The sequence below is a fragment of the Heliangelus exortis genome, chromosome 4 (genome assembly GCF_036169615.1).
Source record: "Heliangelus exortis chromosome 4, bHelExo1.hap1, whole genome shotgun sequence".
Lineage (NCBI taxonomy): Eukaryota > Metazoa > Chordata > Aves > Apodiformes > Trochilidae > Heliangelus > Heliangelus exortis.
In genome coordinates this window covers 35,842,769-35,862,619 of record NC_092425.1, presented here as the reverse complement: position 1 = coordinate 35,862,619, position 19,851 = coordinate 35,842,769, and the positions used below count along the sequence as shown (strand labels likewise).

The window sequence follows — 19,851 nt, the reverse complement described above, 5'->3', positions numbered from 1 at the left end:
AAACTATCGTTATTATACTAAAAGTCATAAAAGCCCAGTAGATTAAGTAGCTAATTAAAATGCCTTTTTATAATATAATACTTTTCATCTGGAAATTCTTTTGTGCCTCATACATTCAGTTATTAATTCCACCTTGACAGATTTCCACTTTAACCACAGCTTGCACCAGCATTTATATCAACAGAAGCAAGAAACGAAGTTTTATTTCTCATGTTGAGCTTTATGCAAAATGGAATGCTCATTTTCTTTAATGCAAGTCAAAAAAAAATCCCAACGGGATTACGCTTTTAGCATTTCTAAGTTCCAGAAAGAGAGAGGCAAAACTATAAGTGCCATACCATTAAAACTGCATAGTTGCTGAGGGAGTAGCACTGAATGGTAGTGATGTTTTCATCAGACAGAAGAATACGGCAGCCATCAGATTTCCACCCCCCTTGTCCATTCAGGAGCTCAAAGTCCCACTGAGCTGCGACGGCGTCGGCTCCGTGCGCAATGCGCCGCAGAGTCACATTTATCGGGACGTGGTGACTGGCGAGGTTCAAGCCATCTGTTACAAAACAAAAATGCAGCTCCACGTCAGTTCCTCAATGTGCAACACACTAGGATGCTACAAATTTTATTAGGTGGGCCCTGGTTGTAACAGAGAAGGCACAATTGTTTCTTGAAGGTCATAAAGTAATGATAACAAACAAACCTATCTTGGTAAGGATAACCGGCGTTACAACTGTTCGGCGTTTGCCATCATCAGCCAGATTTGTTGAGTTTCCTGTTGCTGGAAAAAGCTTCCCATTACGGAATGCAATGAGCTGAAGCTTGTAGACAGATTCATCTGATGGTCTGACTTCTCTTTTTTGCTTTTGGGTAAAAAGGGTTGCAGGCAACTGGATAGAAGCCTCTACAATGGTGTTCTAGAAATCAAGATTTTTAAAGAGGAAATTAAATTCTTTACTGAGATTAAATTAGCAGCACCTCCAGCTGAACGCTGCCAGAGATGAACACGTTTAGCAAATTATGTATTGTGACAAACTTGTTTGACAATATTCCTAAGTAACACACAATAAATTAGTTGAATTAGGTCATTAAATTCTTAACACTTTTTTAAAACTAAAAAGACAGTAAAGATTTTTCAGTTATCTTGTTATAGAGAGTCATATTAAAGCTGATTATCCATAAACTATTTCAAGAGTGTTCCACGTTAGACTGCTGGCAACTAAAGCAGCAACCAAGACAAACAGACAAAGGAATTCTGTAATTGTGCATTGGTACTATTCAAAACAAAACACTGTACACCAACAGACTTTGTTAACTTCATACAAATTAAAGGGAAGTATGCATGCAATTCCACAGAACAGCATAAATATAATTTCAATATACACACACACACACACACACACACACATTTTAGCACATTAAGTGCTAAAAGCAATCTGGTATGTGGGGGACTATAACTGAAAAAACACTTTTAAAGAACATGAGGATGTGCTTCCAGTCTATGGACACCCACATACACGAGTCTGTGTTTGTAGAAAGACACACAGACAAATAAAACGAAACTTCCAGGTTCATTTTCTACTTCATACTTAATTACAGCATCACCCTGAGCAGAGTATTTCATATATTTAAAGAGCCAGTAATATCTAATTTAACATGATGTACCATACTGTTGAAAGCTTTCTAAGCTGCAGACACTCACACATAATGGAAGTGAAAATATAGTAAAATAAAGCCAAGTATTATTATGAAATAGAAAGCATTTCAATTTCCATACGTATGAGATGTCTGGAAGCATCTTTCAAACTTTAGATGTTTTAATGAAGAAAACCACACCTACTTATTAAAATTACATCCATTAAGAAATTATTCTATAATCATTCTCTATTACCATTTTCACTCTAATTACTTCTTGTCTCAGTCATCCTGAGTTACACAGAAATGCTACTTTAGCAACAGAAACTAAAAAAACAAGCTTGCTTTCCAAATAGTTCATATGCAAGACATTATTACAAAGTCAGTAGGGAAACAATGAGTATCCAACCTTTAAAGCCAGACTTGACAGAGTATTTGAAACGTTGCACTTAAAACTTAATTGCTTATCTAGATTTCCATCTGGATCTCTTCTCCCATAATCACTGAGTCCTGAACGGTCTGATGTAGCCACTTTCTGAAATACGGTGCACGTCATCCCAGTGAAGGCAGCAGCCTTTATCACATAAGCCTCAAGAGCAATATTTGGAGAATACTGTGACAACAAAAGTCAAACATTAAAACTGTACCATCATAGAAAGAATAATCTTAAAAGCATTCTCTGCCACAATAGAAGGAAAACACCCAGAAAACTGTTTCTGTTTATCTGCCTGGGATAAATCTGTTTGGAGTATTTCTCTTCCGACAGAAACAGGAGGCATTTTCAGGTAATTCCAACATCTATTAAAAATAAAAAGCTATTGATGCTCAAGAGCCAGCAAAATGCCTTCTAATTAAATAATTTGTACTTACAGTAGAATAAACTTGAGCTCCATTGGCAAGGCGATACATGGCAATTTTCTGCAGACACTGGACAATTCTAGTGCAAGCCTTGGCTTCTCTCTGGGCCATCCACAGAACACGCTCATCAGCTAACATAATGTTACTTGCTATGTCCACCATCACGTCACCAAGCTGGCAGGGAAGAGAAGTAAGACTATTTTACATCTTTGAAAGAATTCATCAAGTGGGATCATTAGCAGAAAATACAAAGTGACTTGTCAGTACAAAAAGCAAAAGGAAATTGGTTGCTCCTGTTTCAGTCACCTCCGTGACACTAAGATACTGAAATACTTTGATTCGAGACTTTTACCTCCATCCAAGACAACTGCTATGCCAATGCAATTTGTCTGTTTCCCTTATACTTTGAAAACAAAACCATGAGAAACACAGGTATTTCACCAAAAGCAAGGAGTGTGATATTCAGCACTCTACTAATTACTTTAAAAGGGCTATTTAAAATCAACTTTAAGCATACTATAAATAAAACTAAAATAATACGTCAACAATAATATAATTTGCTTTGGGAGGCAAATTATCTTATTTGGGAAGATAATAAGAAAAGAGTAACAGGAAAAATTTAGCATGCAACCCTTCTTCTCTTCCTTTTGCCATGCCTGACTTGTCTTTGATTCTTTCCTTGCTTGCCTTGAGTTTTGCATGAATTGGTTTAGGTTGCAGGTTATACATGAGACAGCAAGTACACACAGGTACTGCTTTCACAATACCAATTAAACCTTTTTTAAGTGTATGTTCACACTCCTAACCCTGCTTCTTTATGGAAACAAATATAAGCTGCAAGAGGAATTCATTTATTTATGTCACAGCTCTGCTGAAATTGACCACAACATTTTCACAACATTTAAGAAACAGTGACAAATACTGAACAAAAGCAAAGGTGCCTACAATCAGGGATTAGAATTTTCTGCATGAAGAAAAACAGGGTAGAGAAGGCATCTTCACCATCCAGACTTCCCAGTTTCTTCTCAGAATATTAATAATGAGGGAAGAACACAGCAATTTGTTCTTATTAAAAAAAATAAAGGCAAGGCAAGAATGGGAATACAAAAATATTTACTGTTTTAAGAACTGTCTCTTTAGGGACAGAAGCTACAATTAGTAAATATTCTGAACAGCTAACAGAGCCTCAAGCAGCTTTTGCAGGCTCTAGAAGAGATAAAAGTTAAATTAATAGAAGATGCTTATGACTTACTACTAACTGAAAACTGGTAATATGTTTAACACATTAACAAATAGAGGTTTTACAATGAATTATCAGTACTAAGATCCCGAAGTCACAGGACTCAAGCTGTTTCATACTTTTTAAAAATATAACACATTATTCTTTCTCATGGCTATCAAAGTAAGTACAAGTTTTTCCAGCTGCATTCTAACATAAGACAACCTGCTAAGAATTTTCTGAAGTTAGTTTCTTCTTCTGACATGAAAAAGTTACTAAATGAACCTTTTTATAATTTATAGTACTTTCCTTACAGAATTGCCACTGTAACGCAAACTATGGAAATGGTAATGAGATGATGCAAGTGAATATAGTGTCAAGAAACTCTGTAGAGTAATATCCTAATAAGAAATAGCTGTCTTACCAATAGGTCCTCAAAATTAAATGAAATTCCACTCATTTTCTTTGAGTACATCAACAAATAAAAGGCCGACTTCAAGTCATTCCAGTTAACTCAAAAAAATACATCATCTAAGACCAAAACAATCTATAAATTTAACATTATTATTTTATTTTTTTTTAAATATAACTTATTACCTTCAAACATGGCAAAGTAATGCCAGGTTGTGTCACTCTACAAACAACTCACAGCTGGAAAAAGTATATCCTTAAAAATGCAACAAATCAAGCAGCAACCTAAAACACATTTCTGTTTTTGATAGCATACAAATCCTGCTATTTAATGAAGTGTTTGTGTAATTCTAAAATACACCAAAAAAACCGAAAACAAAAACCCAAGATATTATTGAAAACAACGAGATTTAGCCTGAAAATTCTCCACGGAGTTCTGCAAAGTTTGCTGACGGTGGACAGGGAAATTTGGCTTTTTTTGCGCAAGTTTAAAATTGAGGCATTGTGGTCTCCAACTTCCCAACATGCACTGTACAGTGAGATCAATATAACCTCTGTTCAGCAGTGAAACAGAGAGTTCCTACCCACTGGTGGGACTATTCAACCACTTGCATATTTTTCTCCCCAAAAATGAGCGTTCTCTAAGATTTTGTTTTAATGTCTTATCTTGTATCCTGCAAGATAGAAGAATAGTGAAAACCTTAGAGATACAGCTCAATACTGAATAAAGACAGCCTACCATGGTGAGAGGGGAGAAGATAAGTCTTGTTTTATTCATTATTGAGAGGATCTCTGAGGCTTTCATTATTTGTATTTTTAGAGAGAAGAACATACCAATGAAAACCTGTGTGACCCACTCCATATTAAATAAAAACAGACTTACTGTACCTATCTCCCTGCTCCAGTGCTGACCAGAGGTGTTACTCACATTACAGGTCCAGTGAATGCTGGATCATCTCAGCGCGAATGCAAAGGCTGTGACCATGGGTCAGCAACTTCAGGGACCTACTAAACAAACAAAAACATGGAAGAGAATCTGATAATCCACTAACTCAGTGCCTGCATCTAATGTTGAGAAGGTTTCACTGCTCAGAATACTTAAGGGCAAACGCTTGGATTATCTTTAAAGTGACGGCAAATTATCCAGTTACCTCTTTATATTTTTCAGCAAATCTTCCAAATTTCTCTATCATTTCAGCCACGAAAATAACATCCATCTTATCAGAAAAATTTGCTGCTTCAACAGTGTAAGCCAAGAGCTGTCTTGCTGTTGCCACTGCATTAGTAAGGTTGAGCGGCATCTAGGTGGAGAACAAACATAAGCATTTTGAAGAAGTGAAAATTCAGTACAACAGAGGTAACACTTCAGCAATTAATAAATAAGCATTTTCCCATAGAGGACAGCAATCCAGGTGATCAGTGTTTCAAGTGTTCATGGTACTTTTTAAGTAATCATGGTACTAAAAGCCAAAAACCCAGCATTTATACACCTACATCCAGAAACTGTGTCTTGACCTATTGTTCTAGAAAGGAGAAAGGTGCTGGATCAAGAAAAGAAGAAGAAAAAAAACCAACCCCAAAACTAAAAAAGACAAAGCAGTGCACCAGAGTCTAGGCATGACAATCCAAAGCTCCTAAAATACTGCGTTCTACAGAAACAGAAACCCAAGGAAATTCCAACACACCACTGCTGTAGAACTCACTCTTGATTCTGTAATTACAGAAAGCATTTGGAGTGGGACACACACAAAAAAAACATTCTCAATGACAAAGGTTGTGTTTTCATTCCTGAAATAAGCACCATGCTGGAAAATTCTTCACTAAGTAGTACACAACATCAACACGTCGTTCCGTGGAAAGCTGTGCAAATGTTATCAGCTGCTGTTCAGAAGCTGTTTATCCATGGTAATCCAAACTAGAGATATCTCCTGCTCTGCTTTTTGGTGTACACATATCAAGTCTGCCCTTCTCAATTTGCAATATGCCACATAAGCACAACTATGTATTTGTCCCTGCTGGTCTTAGAACTTGTGCATAGATTTGAATGCCATTAATGGAAGATTATTTTTTTCCAAAGCACTAAAAGTCATGCATTTAAAGCATAGCACATGCTGATCAAAGTCAGCTTTCAAATTCAGATATTCTGTAAAATATCTTTGAACATTCCCTAAGCATTAATTTCTTTTCACCTAAAACAATACAAGTACATAAATGTTCTTGTAGAACTGTTACAAAGGTTTGACTCCCTTTTAAACTTAAGACATCCGATTTAAATTGTTTGGCAGAGCTCTGACATTCAAAACAGCTCAACTACCTTTGTGTTCAAAGGCTCTAAAGATGCTTATTATTACATTTACTACTAGTCTCAAAAGAGATAATACATTTCTGTGCAGCAAACTGCTAAAAAATCCAGACCTACTACACATAAGAAAGGAAGGCTCTAACACATAAAAACATCTCCAAAAGCCAAAATATGCCACTGCTCCCTGTAGTAATCTGAAACTATTTTTGTGTAGCATACCTGTGTGTGTATGTGTATGTGTGTTCTTATCAAGTAATAGCAACTTACCTACTTGACACATAGAAATTATACTTCTACTTTTCTGAAACTACCAAGTTAACCTTCACAATTCAGATTTATCACTGCTTGCAACATTCTTTATAAAATGATAAATGTTGGCTAACCAAGAGCAGTTCTAACACGCTGAAGTAATCTAGGTTCTGGAGCAACTGGGACTCTCAGGTACAGAGGCAGAAGCAGTGATGAAATGCAACAAGGCCTTTTAAGAAATGTGAATTATCAGGACATGAAAAAGCAAACGACCAGCAAAGCTCTCAATAACCAGTGAATCATGCCCAACCAACATGTCCCACAAAGGGAGCCCCAGAATCATCTCCCACCTGTCATTTAGCAACACCTCCCCTTAATTTCAGCCCTCAAACATGTTTCTTATGCCCAAGCCATGTCACACAGACCTAGTGCTAGGAATGTAAAGCAGTAGAGCACAAATAGTTATACGAACCCCCAAGTTTATCTTGGGCCAAAACAGGTAGTCTTTTCCCTTCATCTCCCTTACCATCTTTCCATCTTTCTTATGCAAACCCACTGATCCTCAGGGAACCAAATCAGGAAGAAAAAAAGCTATATCTACATTAGTAACTGAACACAGAGGGCACAAGTCAGCAACATTTGATCTACACTATGTGCAGTTCAACGCTTTTACTTCAAACAAGATTTAGCCCAAGAACTGGACATCAAGGCTCCATTCATTTAAATCCAAGACATCCAACGAGCACGTATCAGTTTAGATCCTGACTGCCTGGAGCCAGAGGCTGTGGTGGTGCTGACACACAGTGTGAAGTTTTCCCTTAAGAGAAAGCTCACACACTGGAACACTCTGAACACACATGACAAGCAGCAATCCCACTCTGAGGTCAGAGAAGCACCAGTTAAACATAAGTGGTGCTACCAACATTATCAGCTCAAGTGGCATAGCTTTATTTAATGAAAAAAACCCCCAAAACAAAAAAAAAAACCCACCAAAACAACCCACCAAACCCCCCCACCTCATATCTTCATAGTTTCTCCTGTTGCATCGATGCCAGCGATCTGACAGTACCCGTTGAAAAACATCGATCTTAAATCAGAAGTTCAAAAGTTTATGGAGTATTTTAAAATATGGCACCTATGTTTACAAGTCTATGTATATCACTGCAAAGCAGTGCTTGTGCAAGTGTGCATTAACAAGAGATAAACCTCAAAAGCAGTTTGGAGCTGAAACACTTGGTTTCATAGCTACATTTACAATCTAACATACTCTCTTGTATCCTGGTACTACCAGATTAGGAAGCCTGGTTAATACTTGCTACTTTCCTTAGTTAACTCTAATTGGCCACACTGACTTTGTTGGAATTTTACATCAGAGGCAGAGTTTGGCTATTCTCTTATTCTAATAATAGCTGTTCTCCATTACTTTAACCAGCCTTGTTTCTTCATAGCAAGTGGACAAGAAAGAGCATCCAGATTACAAAAACAGTCATGACAAGTACCATTCTCTTATTCTTTATACAAGTACATCAAGTTCTTCTTGCTCTGTCAATGTGGGGGCACTAAAAATACATATTAAAGCAAACCCTTAACATAAATAAGGTTCCAGCGTTGACCTCAGAGGCATGTGTTCATCATAATCTGTCTAGACCACAGCTTAAACCAGTAAACTTATCTTAAACTGAGAGACTTGAGTTTGTTTTCACTGAAGAAATTTGATTTTACAGAAATGCACAAATTACCTGATTGAACATATAAAGAACTCGAGTCACATCATTTGCATACTGGCACCTGGAGTAGTCCTCTTCTGCCCAGTACCCTCCCCTGTCACATCTGCGCCAGGCTCTTCTCTCATCCTGTGAGTTGCCAGGATATATCCCACTGCCAGCAGAATAACGTGTACACAGCAGGTAGGCTGTGATGCCTGCCAATGTTCTAGGCCACCTGGGGAGTCAAAAGCATGAAATAAAATAAAAATTAAAAAAAAAAAAAAAAGTTAAAAAGAGCAGACAAATTTACATGGCAAGTAAATAAAAGGATTAAGCACTACAACATGAAATAAAGAGACGCTCAAAACTAAGCATCTCTAAACTACTTAAAGGACCACCTTGGCTCACGTTCAGTATTTTCAAGCTGTTCATATTTGTGTACTATTAACAAAATGAGCTCTAAGGCTAGAACGCTTTTAAGAATTCTTTCATGAGGTTGCAGGTGGAGAGAAAAAGCTACTCATAAAGTTGCTAAAAATAGTTTGTAATTTTTATACCAAAAGCTGACCCACCTCGTCAAAAAGTCTGTATTAACACTATAAAACCAGTCATTAAATACATAGTAGCAATGCCTGAAAGCTTTCTACTTGTCCTGTTCACATGCACCAATGTAGCTTTCAAATGCCTGCATTGGTATCTATACTAAATTGCAGCTAAGAACAGAAGACTACAGGGACAGAACCTAAGCAACAGTAAAAGTACAACATTGAACAAGTTTGCAACCAAACATAATAGTAAATGAAATTGATAGGAAAACTTATGTTAAGAAAGTAGAATTTTGCTTACTGTCCTGAAAGAGTAAAGATCTTCCTTAGGAAAAATAAATAAATAAAAAAAAATAAATAAAAAGAAAGAAAGAATAATAAAAAAAAAATCACATCCACCTTTGTGACCTTAATGCAACACAACATGTACCCTAACAAGCTAACAAAATTATCACTTTGGATCATGTCTGGTCAACTCTGATCATAGACAGAGCAAGTTATGGATCTGCTGGGAAGGGAGGAAGGAGGTCAGGGGATACAAGACATGTAAACTCTTATGAAGGCTCCAAATTTTCTATGTGGGCAAATAGAAATGAAGTCTGAACAACACAAACTGAGTAAAAACAAGTACAACAATGAGCTACTTGTATATTTCTACTTCTTAAGGATACATAATGAGTCTTCAGAGAATAAAGCCAAAACAAGCATACGAGGACAACTAATAAATCAGCTGGCACAGCTGTTACAAGACATGCAGGCTCACAAATACCTTGCATAATACACCCAAACCTCAGCTTCCAGAATGCAGTCAGGTTTCCAGAAACACTGACACTGGAATGCCAAAACATCATTTCCAACAATTTTATCAATATTGAAATTTCTGTATACAGTTGAAAGATGGCACTTTGAAAGGGATTTCTGTGTCAGTCTTTACAGACAGTTTTCTAAAAGCTGTATTCTTTCCAAAGCATTTTAAGTTAAAGTGTAGCTGGCTCAGTTTCAGCTGAATGTATCATTTTACAGACTGTGCCACATGGCTTTATGATAATTTAATCTCTGCAGTTCTGAAGTTGTACAACACAACCTCCAAAACAAATATTGTCACAGAAAAAATGGCATGTGCCCTTCCTTTACTCACCATCTACACTTACTGCTAAAGATTTAGGAAGAGACAGTGAAACACTACAACTCAAATGAAAAATGAGATTTTCAGAAGAGATTTAATTGCTATATTTTTAACTTCTTAGTTCTATATATATATCTTCTGGAATTTCTACAGCCATCAAATGAAAAAAAAAAAGATTCAGTGTCTACTTAAAAGTTATTACATTATCACAAGATTATTTGCTTTCTCTTCCTGTTCTTCTCCTTCACCTATGCTTTTAGCCATTTCTTTCATTTTTGTTGCTGTCCCTTTATTCCTACTGCATTTACATTTCATTAATCTCCCTGTACAGCATTTTATAATCTTCTATCATGATTTGCAGAAGAATACTTACTAGCAATGCAGGACAGTCATGGAGTCTATGCTATCTTTCTAACAAATTTAATTAGTAAAATGTTTCTGTAGATACCTAAACTTATTATTAATCTAATGCTTTAGAAAGCTTTCTACTAAACAGGATGTAAAAGGTGGGCCATTTTTCTCCCAGCTTTCTGCCATGAAGCACCACAAATGCAATGTCTCTGGGAAGGGACACTGTTCCCCACAAAATCCTTATCTTTTTCCCCAATTCATTATCCCCCTTGTGTGGGTACTTTACAGCCCAGTGATGAATGAGAGAGGGGGACCAGATTCCAGATGTAACAATACCTCCCTTAATCCCTAATTTTCTATAAATTAATGCTAACCTGGACCAGGAGCTCCTTCCTCCCCATACCTGTAGGAGCAGAGCTGATGAGCTCTTCACTTTCAATGAAGCCAGAGAGGCCATGACTCCAGCAGGGGTCAAAAAGTGACATGAAAATTCTCCTCATGCAAATAAAGGCTACAGAAGTCTGTCTGCATTCTGAATTCCGTGTGAGCCTAAGCTTGAATATCTGTAAGTTTACCCAACTGCCAAAAGAATTGCAAATTTGGTCTACATTAACACTCTTATTTCATCACTGTTTATAATTAGGTGCTCAAAATTTATCACATATACATGAGAGTAGACAGCTGTGGTGGAAAAGATGGTTCATTTACATTTAAGTACTGTAATTTCATTTGGGGAAAAAAAGCCAGACCATGAGATTATAAAAGAATCCTTCCCTTCATGCATATTTATTACTGTTTGAAAGTATTAATTTCTTTAAAACAATAACTTTCAGTAACAATTATTTTTTTATATCATAATTTCAATAGCTTACAGGTATTCAAACATTCTTTTTCTTGTTACATCTCAAATTCTCTAAATTCAGCATGAGAATTACAGTTTTGATTAATTGCACCCAATGATTAACTGTTTTCAAAAGGATAATTATTATATTCAGGAAAGAATTTTGTCAACTACCAGCATAAAATTATTCTAACACAACAGTTGAAGGATTTACTGAAGCAGACACATTAGGTTACATTTTATCATGCAAACATACTTTTCAATTCAAGAATATTGAGGGGTATTATCTGAGTAAGAATTAAAAGAAAATTTAAATCTTTATAAAAATAGATTCCACGAGGAAAACTGCTTCTGCCTAATCATTAAAGTCATGTCAAACTATTATTACTGAGCCAAAAAACACTGAAGACAAAAGTCCTCTTTCACTACATTTTGCTCTCCCATCTCTGAAGGGATAAAAATCTAGATGCTAGTTTTGAAAAAGCTTCCAAGCTTAAATGACTAACCAGTTCCAACTAAAAAAGCTATAAAATCAAATTCACCTAGGATCATTTACAGCCATCTGCTCAGAACCATTTTCTCACTAGTCAAAACCTTATTTCCATATGGTCTCAAAGGTGAAATATTACTCTTTATTATTACTCTACCTAAACTACAAGTCTGTTATAGTAAACCCTGACATCATGAACTTTTTGATAAGCCGAACATTTCCTGAAATCTTATTTCTTTCTACTGAATTCCAGAGGGGGTAAATCCTATTACACTGAACAGCACAGGTTAATTTAATGGAAAACACTTTGAAATAAGCCTTTACCATCTGTTTTCACCTCTAATGGCAAATCAAAGAAGAACAATTCACACTAGAATCATAAAAAAATGCATAAGTGATTTAGATGTGTTCTTTGATGGATACAGCATGCATGTTTGACTTTCTTCACCTTTTATCTTATGTTCTCATTTTCTAATGTCACTTCATCCCTGAAGTTGAAACCATCACGGTATAAAAAGTAGCTATGCACAAAGTTTCTTACATAAAAAATTCCTTACAGTATTAAAACTCTTCAGCACTTCCAAATTGCCTCTGTGCAGCAAGTGACCTTAACACTATTTCCCTTACTAATAGTTCCTCATATAGTTCCAGTCATCGTGGGTTTATGAAAGGCAGGTCCTGGCTGACTAACCTGATCTTCTACAACAAGATGACTCAGGATGAGTGAAGGGTGAGCAGTGGACATTGTCTATCTGGATTTCAGTAAAGCTTTTGACACTCTCACAGCATTCTTCTTCAGAAACTTATGGCACTTGGCTTGCATAATTATACCCTGCATTGGATAAAAAATTGGCTGGATGGTCAGCCTGAAAGAGTAGTCATGAATGGAACTAAATCTGGCTGGCAACTGGTCACAAGTGCTGACCCCCAGGGTTCAGTTCTGGAGCCTCTTCTAATATCTTTATTATGATTTGGATGAGGGGATTGAGTGCACCCTCAGTAAATTTGCAGAAGATACCAAACTAGGTGGCTGTGTCAATCTGCTGGAGGGTAGGGAAGCCTTACAGCAGGACTTAAGTTGGACCAATGGGCCAAGGTTAACTGTGTGAGGTTTAACAAGGCCAAATGCCAGGCCTTGCACCTGGGTCATAACAATCCCATGGGGAGCTACAGACCTGGGGAAGTCTGGTTAGAGAGCTGTAAATTGGGAAGGGACCTGGGGGTATTGGTTGACAGTCGACTTAATATGAGCCAGCAGTGTGTGCAGGTGGTCAAGAAGGCCAATGGCATCCTGGCTTGTATTAGGAACTCAGTGGCCAGCAGGAATAGGGAGGTGATTGTCCCTCTGTACTCAGCTCTGGTGAGGCTGCATCTTGAGTAGTGTGTTCAGTTCTGGGCACCTCACTATAGGAGGGACATAGAAGTGCTGGAGAGCGTACAGAGAAGAGCAACAAAGCTCATGAAGGGCCTGGAGCACAAGTCCTGTGAGGAGCAGCTGAGATGGTTTGGTCTGGAGGAGGCTGAGAGGAGACCTTATATATAGCTCTCTTCAACTCCCTCAAAGGAGGTTGGAGTGAGGAGGGAAACAGCCTCTTCTCCTTAGTGACTGTGATAAGACCAGAGGAAATGGATGGAAACTGTGCCAGGGGAGGTTTAGGCTGGATGTTAGGAAATGTTTCTTCAGTGAGAGGGTTGTCAGGCGTTGGAATGACTCAGGACAGTGGTGGAGTCACCATCCCTGGAGGCATTTAAAAGGCATTTGGACCTGGTCCTCAAGGACATGGTTTATTATTTGACTATGGTGTTAGTCAAAGGTTGGACTGGATGATCTTGGAGGTCTCTTCCAACCTAAACATTCTGTGATTCTGGGATAATCAAGACACAAGCTATCCTGATCTCAAATTGTCCAGCTGATAAAGACAAACTCAGAACAAATGCTCTCAGGCAGGGCTTTACCTGAATTTTTGCTACTACTGAAGAAGGCCTTCTGCACTTGAAAGCTTGCCTTCTCTGCCCCAGACACTATGTCCCAGCAACATGCTTTAACTTACTTTTCAGTTCTTAAAAGAAAAGATTAATGGTCTCAGATTAGCTGTACAGAAAGAAGACAACTTTAAAGACCTCTAATGTACACAGGCAAAGAAAAGTTTATAAATGTAAATGAAAGATCAAGCAGAAGACATATGCAAGCAGCATAAGAAAAGTCAAAATAAACGAGGGTAAAAGCAAGTTATTACATTAAGAAACCCTACAACCCGTACTGGGAACACATGCTATGAAATACACTAATTCTCAGTAGAAGCTACTGCAGGGAGGTATAACAGAGTAGTTATAAAGGGAATTACCTTACATATAGAGAATCTATAGAGAAGCTTTCTGTTACAGCTGGCACCTCCAGGAGTAACGTGTTGTTAGAGTGACCAGCAGCAGAAAGATCAGAAAAGGGAAAACAGGTGAAGAGGTAAGAACAAAAAATAAAATACTCGGTAACACCCAACACAATGGAATAGACCTACCACTACAGGCCCAACAATCATTAAAAGGAAGCATCATTCATATTGTTTACTCTAATACAGGGAAAAAAGTCCTATATGACATGATTCTTCTATAGTCATTTTGTCATACAGGAGCAGGAGGGTTTTAAAAATGGCGATAACCCAGTGGAAACCTTCCTTGTCAATATGTGGCCCAACTCTTAACTTGTAAGTTAAGATCATATAAAAACTTTTACTCCAATAATTTCATTTGTATAGTTCAAATATCATGTTTTACCTTGCACCTCTTCCAAAGATGTGAGTTGAGGCTTGACAACATTTTGTTGTCTAGTTCTGTGTACTTCTTTTAACATATGTTAATTTTTTTAGAAGAGCTAAAAATCTAGTACCATTTACAAATGAACACCCACATACATGCCTTTAAAGCATAATATCTTAGTTAAAATCAAAATTAAACAGATTTCTGTTTACCTGAAAAGAACCCAAACTACATTACCAACCTGAAATCCCCTTTATTGTTTACAACCCTCTCTGGAGGGCAATACTGAGCAGAACTTTCCAACACCACGATGTCAACTGTCCTTGTGTTATTCCCACGTCTGGTTTGTACATGGCAACCCCAATTTCCTGTGGAGCCAGCCTGGATGTTTGAGATTGTCAGTGCACTGGGAAGATAAAAAATACCAAACAAATAAAACCCAACACTCTTCAAAAATCAAAACAAAAACATAAGCTCATACCAATACATGAATAAAGTATGGAAAGACAATGGAAGAAACAACAAATCGCATACAACTGTGAGTGATCTTACAAAACCAGAGCTATCTGCGACCAATGTACCATAATTAAGATAAATATTTACTATTCTCCTAGCTTTCAATTTTGCCAAAGTAGGAAAGAAAAAGAACAGCCATGGGGAAAAGTTCCTACACTTCAGAAAGAAATGATGAGAGGTTCAAATTCCCCAAGTGTTATCATTGCTCTTCAGCATCAAATTTTTAGTTATTTCAGAGAGACCAAATTAAAACAACATCCAAAATGCATAATTTGTGATACAGTTAGAAGCCCTAATTTACTAATACAAGTAATTACAGGATATATAACCACTGCAGATGCTGAATGAGTTAAAAATCTGCTGCAGGCAGAATAAATTATAGATCTCTGCTGGAGAATTTCAACATTACCAACTGTGCTGTGCTCAAAAGGAAGAATGAAGAACCCATTAGTTGTTCACTTAAATGCCTTGTTCTCATAATTTTAATGTTCCAAGAGAACAAATGTATCCTACCACAAACATTTTACATGCACCACATTGGGTAATCCTTGGAGATGACTGAAACCCAACTGCTACAGTCCCAGGCAACCTGCTCTAGCTAACCCTGTTTTAAGCAGCTAGGACACTGACTAACCAAATCCCTAGATCTTTCTCCTCAAACTTGATAGTTAGAAATAGTGGCCAAACCCTGGTAATGTAAGAAATTTCACAGGCTGCTCCCCTATTTAGGATATTTCTGTCTATATACATTCACTCAGTGAGGATAAATAAGGCTGTGGGGAGTGGGAAACACATTTTCTCTTTATATATTCACCTGGCGATCAGTGAGCAGTTATGAATCATGTTTTTTTCAACAAAAATACCCTGGGACTCATCAGTTTCCACTATCTTTCCATCCTGATACCACAAGACTTGCATGTCTTGATCAATATATGAAGCCATACATTGGAAGGGTAGGCTATCTCCTTCAAAGACAACCTGACGGTGAGATGGCGTCATATAGAAAGATGGTAATTCAAGTGGTGGTTCTAGAAATCAAGACATAAAAGCACCATTAATATTGAGAATCTGTTTTATACATTATTTTCAGTTATTTTCATATTTATATTCTGTTTTCTCCATTATTTTAGGGTATTTTGAAGAATACCCTAAGCCAGGCATCAGTTATTCATATATAACCTCCATAAATAACAAGGTGCATCTTGCAAGATTTACACAAAAACCATATTTGATGCATTGGATATTGAAAAATACAAACTCTTTTTTTTTACAAAATGTGTATTCCTTTAATGTATTATGTTTTCAAAAAATGTTTTGCTAGTCCATATTCAAAAGAGTAAAAAATACAAACTTGCAGGAAAATATATTTATGCATTTTATTTCTTCACAGTTTCTTAATATTTAGAAAATCACAAATACATGTTTCAATATTTTGACAAATGGAATAACTATGTTATATTAAAAGAGTTAAGCAAAGTGGTCATTATTTCATCACAGGGAGAAAGCTAGTCAACAACATAATTACCAAGTAGGAAAATAAGTCATAAAATAGACCTTTTAACTTCAGAAATTTGGGCTTGGAGTAATTTGCATATCTGAAGTCAGAGAGCTAGACCAGGGCAAAGAATTACCAGTTTGATTCCCATTGTGAAGTTTGGCTAAATATCTCTGAAAAATATGGATTAGGAGGAAAGAGGAGTTTTACTCATCCTTAGTTTCTACAGAGTAGCATCCATAACCAATGATTTATTCCCAAAAGCAAACAACACTGAAAAATGAGGGAGCATCAACATTTGAAAAAGAATCTATTAACACTATCACAGAAGCACTAAACTTCAGGGAAAGCAAAAAATTTGATTAACTAGGACTAGGATTAACATAATATGGAATGCATTAGAAAATAAGTATCAGCTGCTGTGAGTGCTTACCACAGGTCAGAAGCTCCTGCTTAACACCAGTCACCATCTGTGACTGGAGTGACTTGGGATAGGCACACTTAGTTTCACGTACAGTTATGTTTCTTTCTTTTATCCACTGATGCATCCACAGTATGTTGCAATCACAGAGAAGATAATCAGTCTGAAATTCTCTGCAACAAAAATAGGTCCTCACAGTGATAAAAGTGCAACCCCTACAAGGTCTGAAAGCTTGACATCAACAGCTGTGCAATGCCTCTCATTGTCACAGACAACAAGCAGCCAAACCTCACAACACAGCAGAGTTGACAATCAGTTAATATTGGAAGATCTTCTAATGCTCTGTAAGTCATGGTCTGAGAACAGAAGTACACACTCCCCAAGAAGAAGAATCCTGATTTCTAGTAATTTCTTTCAGGGAGGGGAGTTTCTGCTATTTAAGTGAGCAATAACAAGGAATTTTTAATATGCATCACCAACACTGAAGAACATGTTTCACTGCTTCACTTTAGCAATCATAGAATCCTACAGGTTGGAAGGGACCTCGAAAGATCATCTAGTCCAACCCCCCCTGCCAGAGCAGGGCCACCTAGAGTACATCACATAGGAACGTGTCCAGGCGGGTTTTGAATGTCTCCAGTGAAGGAGACTCCACAACCCCCCTGGGCAGCCTGTTCCAGGGCTCTGTCACCCTTACAGTAAAAAAAATTTTTTGGATATTCAACTTGAACCTCCTATGCTCCAATTTACACCCATTAACCCTTGTCCTATCACTGGTCACCACTGAGAAAAGCCTAACTCCATCTCCCTGACACTCACCCCTTACATATTTGAAAACATTGATGAGGTCACCCCTCAGTCTCCTTTTCTCCAAACTAAAGAGACCCAGCTCCCTCAGCCTTTCCTCATAAGGGAGATGTTCCACTCCCTTAATCATCTTAGTAGCTCTGCGCTGGACTCTTTCAAGCACTTCCCTGTCCTTCTTGAACTGAGGGGCCCATATGCTTTAACAGTAAAATCAACAGAAATAAAATAGCCTCCCACCTATCTCTCTTCAGAACCACTATTCACTCAATTTTAATGATAGTTTTATACTGCTTAATATGAACATCATAATGCTTTTCATTGATGCATAAAGCCTTCTCTGTATAATGTAATAGTTCCTACTACAAAGACAGACCAAATCCCCCCATTGGTCTCTATCGTAGTCAGCTAAATGAAAAGATAACAGAATATGTATCAAAATCTATCAAAACACATTGCTATGTCTACACTGGTTTTTTACCTCTAATGAAAGCATAATTTATTCTTCTTTTTGCAAACCTCTAGAGGGTAACAAAACATCACAGGCACTTCAAACAATAAATCAACATTCCTGTTAAATGCCATTTGGTGTTTGTTCACAGGAATTCCTCCAGACACACATTTTTAATAGCGATGGTTAAAACCAGGTTCTTTTGTCAGACTTGTGATGTTCTTGGACAGCAACCTTTATGTACACAATTAAAATACCAGGAACAACTTATGAACAATTAAAAGAAACTGGATGAGGCAAAGAAGTATTTGCTTTTATAAGCAAGAAATTAACTCAATGTCAAAGCCAGAAGTCAGAGCTTTCTCAAATGTCCCAGTAGAGTGAGCCAACTGTCAGAGATACCAGGGAAAAATGCAAGCTAATTATCAGCACTGACACCTTTTTTTCATTAACTTACTTCCATACAGAAGACTAAAACTCTACTGAAATTAAAGGAGAGAAAAATAACATGAGGTTGAGATGTAAACGCTGTTCTGTGTAACAAAACTCTGTTCTTCAAGGACTAAGATCTTCCTTAAACCTATTTGTTCCCTTTGTTTAAGAAGATGTACAATGCTTTTTATTTATTATAAAGTAACAAATGATGGATACAAAGCAAAACTTACAGAAACTCAGATGCTGGTATAGATTTTGCTCCCTCAGAACTACGCAACAAATTCCAAGCATTGTAGGAACTCATATGAGCACCCAAATATCTGTATGTACATTTCATATAAGCTTGTCCAGATAAAGAAACTACTGCCATGAGGTTTAAGAGTAAAAACACAAAAATGTAGTACATGCAAGAATATAATTTTTTTAAGAACACAAACTATTATGCAAATTAAGATTAGATGCAAAAAATACTTACAGAGACTTTAGTGAACTAAGATGATCAAATGTTCCCTGTGTAAGCGTAGAAAACAGATTTCCAGAAAGATTCCTAAGAAATAAAAGCATCATGACTTAAACTCATGCTCAAGCAACTGACAATTTAAATAAGAAAAATCTCAAGACAATACTATCCTGCAGTCTTGACACACTGCATGCCTGTCAAGTGTACTCTTAGACTACTCCCACCGAAGCAAAGAACATCAACTTTCATAAGAATAAAACTTAAAAAGCTAAATTCAACAAGTTATACTTACAATCTAATAAGATTTACAAGTCCTCTGAATATATCTGCATTCAAGCAGCCTATTCTGTTATTAGTTAAGTCTCTGTAAATTGGAAAAAAGCAAAAATTAGGATAAACCATTTTATTTCCAAATGACATACAGTCTGCAAGCAGGCATCTTACAACTAAAATTCCAGATTGCATCAGAAATACATTTAGTCTTCTTCAGCAAAACCCAAAAGGTAAAACTATGTAAGTGCACACACATGCACACAGAATCCTTATTCCATTTCTCAAGTAAAAATGGTTTGCCCATGTACAATCAAATGAGCCTGAACTTACCAGTAAATCCCCTTAGAACAGGCTTGGCTTACATGACTATGAATTTTCATTTGTACCATGTATTCAACACATGCATTACATCACTTAAATTTCTGACATGCCAGAGAGACCTGTGCTAGTGCATTTATTATACATTAAAATAACCATTTCTGTATTTACATTAAGATATTTATTTAAATACTACATAT

At 36.9% G+C, this 19,851-nt stretch overlaps 1 protein-coding gene across 2 annotated transcripts in view; it reads right to left on the bottom strand.

Moving 5' to 3' along the window:
- ADGRA3 (adhesion G protein-coupled receptor A3) overlaps positions 1 to 19,851 on the bottom strand; it is a 49,826-nt gene that overhangs the window by 11,645 nt on the left and 18,330 nt on the right. The window contains exons 4-14 of one of the 2 annotated variants that reach the window (XM_071743834.1): positions 19,353 to 19,424; positions 19,076 to 19,147; positions 16,923 to 17,083; positions 15,809 to 16,022; positions 14,720 to 14,884; positions 8,405 to 8,606; positions 5,266 to 5,415; positions 2,497 to 2,658; positions 2,036 to 2,239; positions 695 to 908; positions 339 to 547 (exon numbers count right to left, since the gene is read on the bottom strand). In XM_071743834.1, coding sequence (XP_071599935.1) covers positions 339 to 547; positions 695 to 908; positions 2,036 to 2,239; positions 2,497 to 2,658; positions 5,266 to 5,415; positions 8,405 to 8,606; positions 14,720 to 14,884; positions 15,809 to 16,022; positions 16,923 to 17,083; positions 19,076 to 19,147; positions 19,353 to 19,424 — 1,825 coding nt within the window. The remainder of the gene's footprint in view (positions 1 to 338; positions 548 to 694; positions 909 to 2,035; positions 2,240 to 2,496; positions 2,659 to 5,265; positions 5,416 to 8,404; positions 8,607 to 14,719; positions 14,885 to 15,808; positions 16,023 to 16,922; positions 17,084 to 19,075; positions 19,148 to 19,352; positions 19,425 to 19,851) is intronic. The other variant, XM_071743837.1, reaches the window with a different exon arrangement.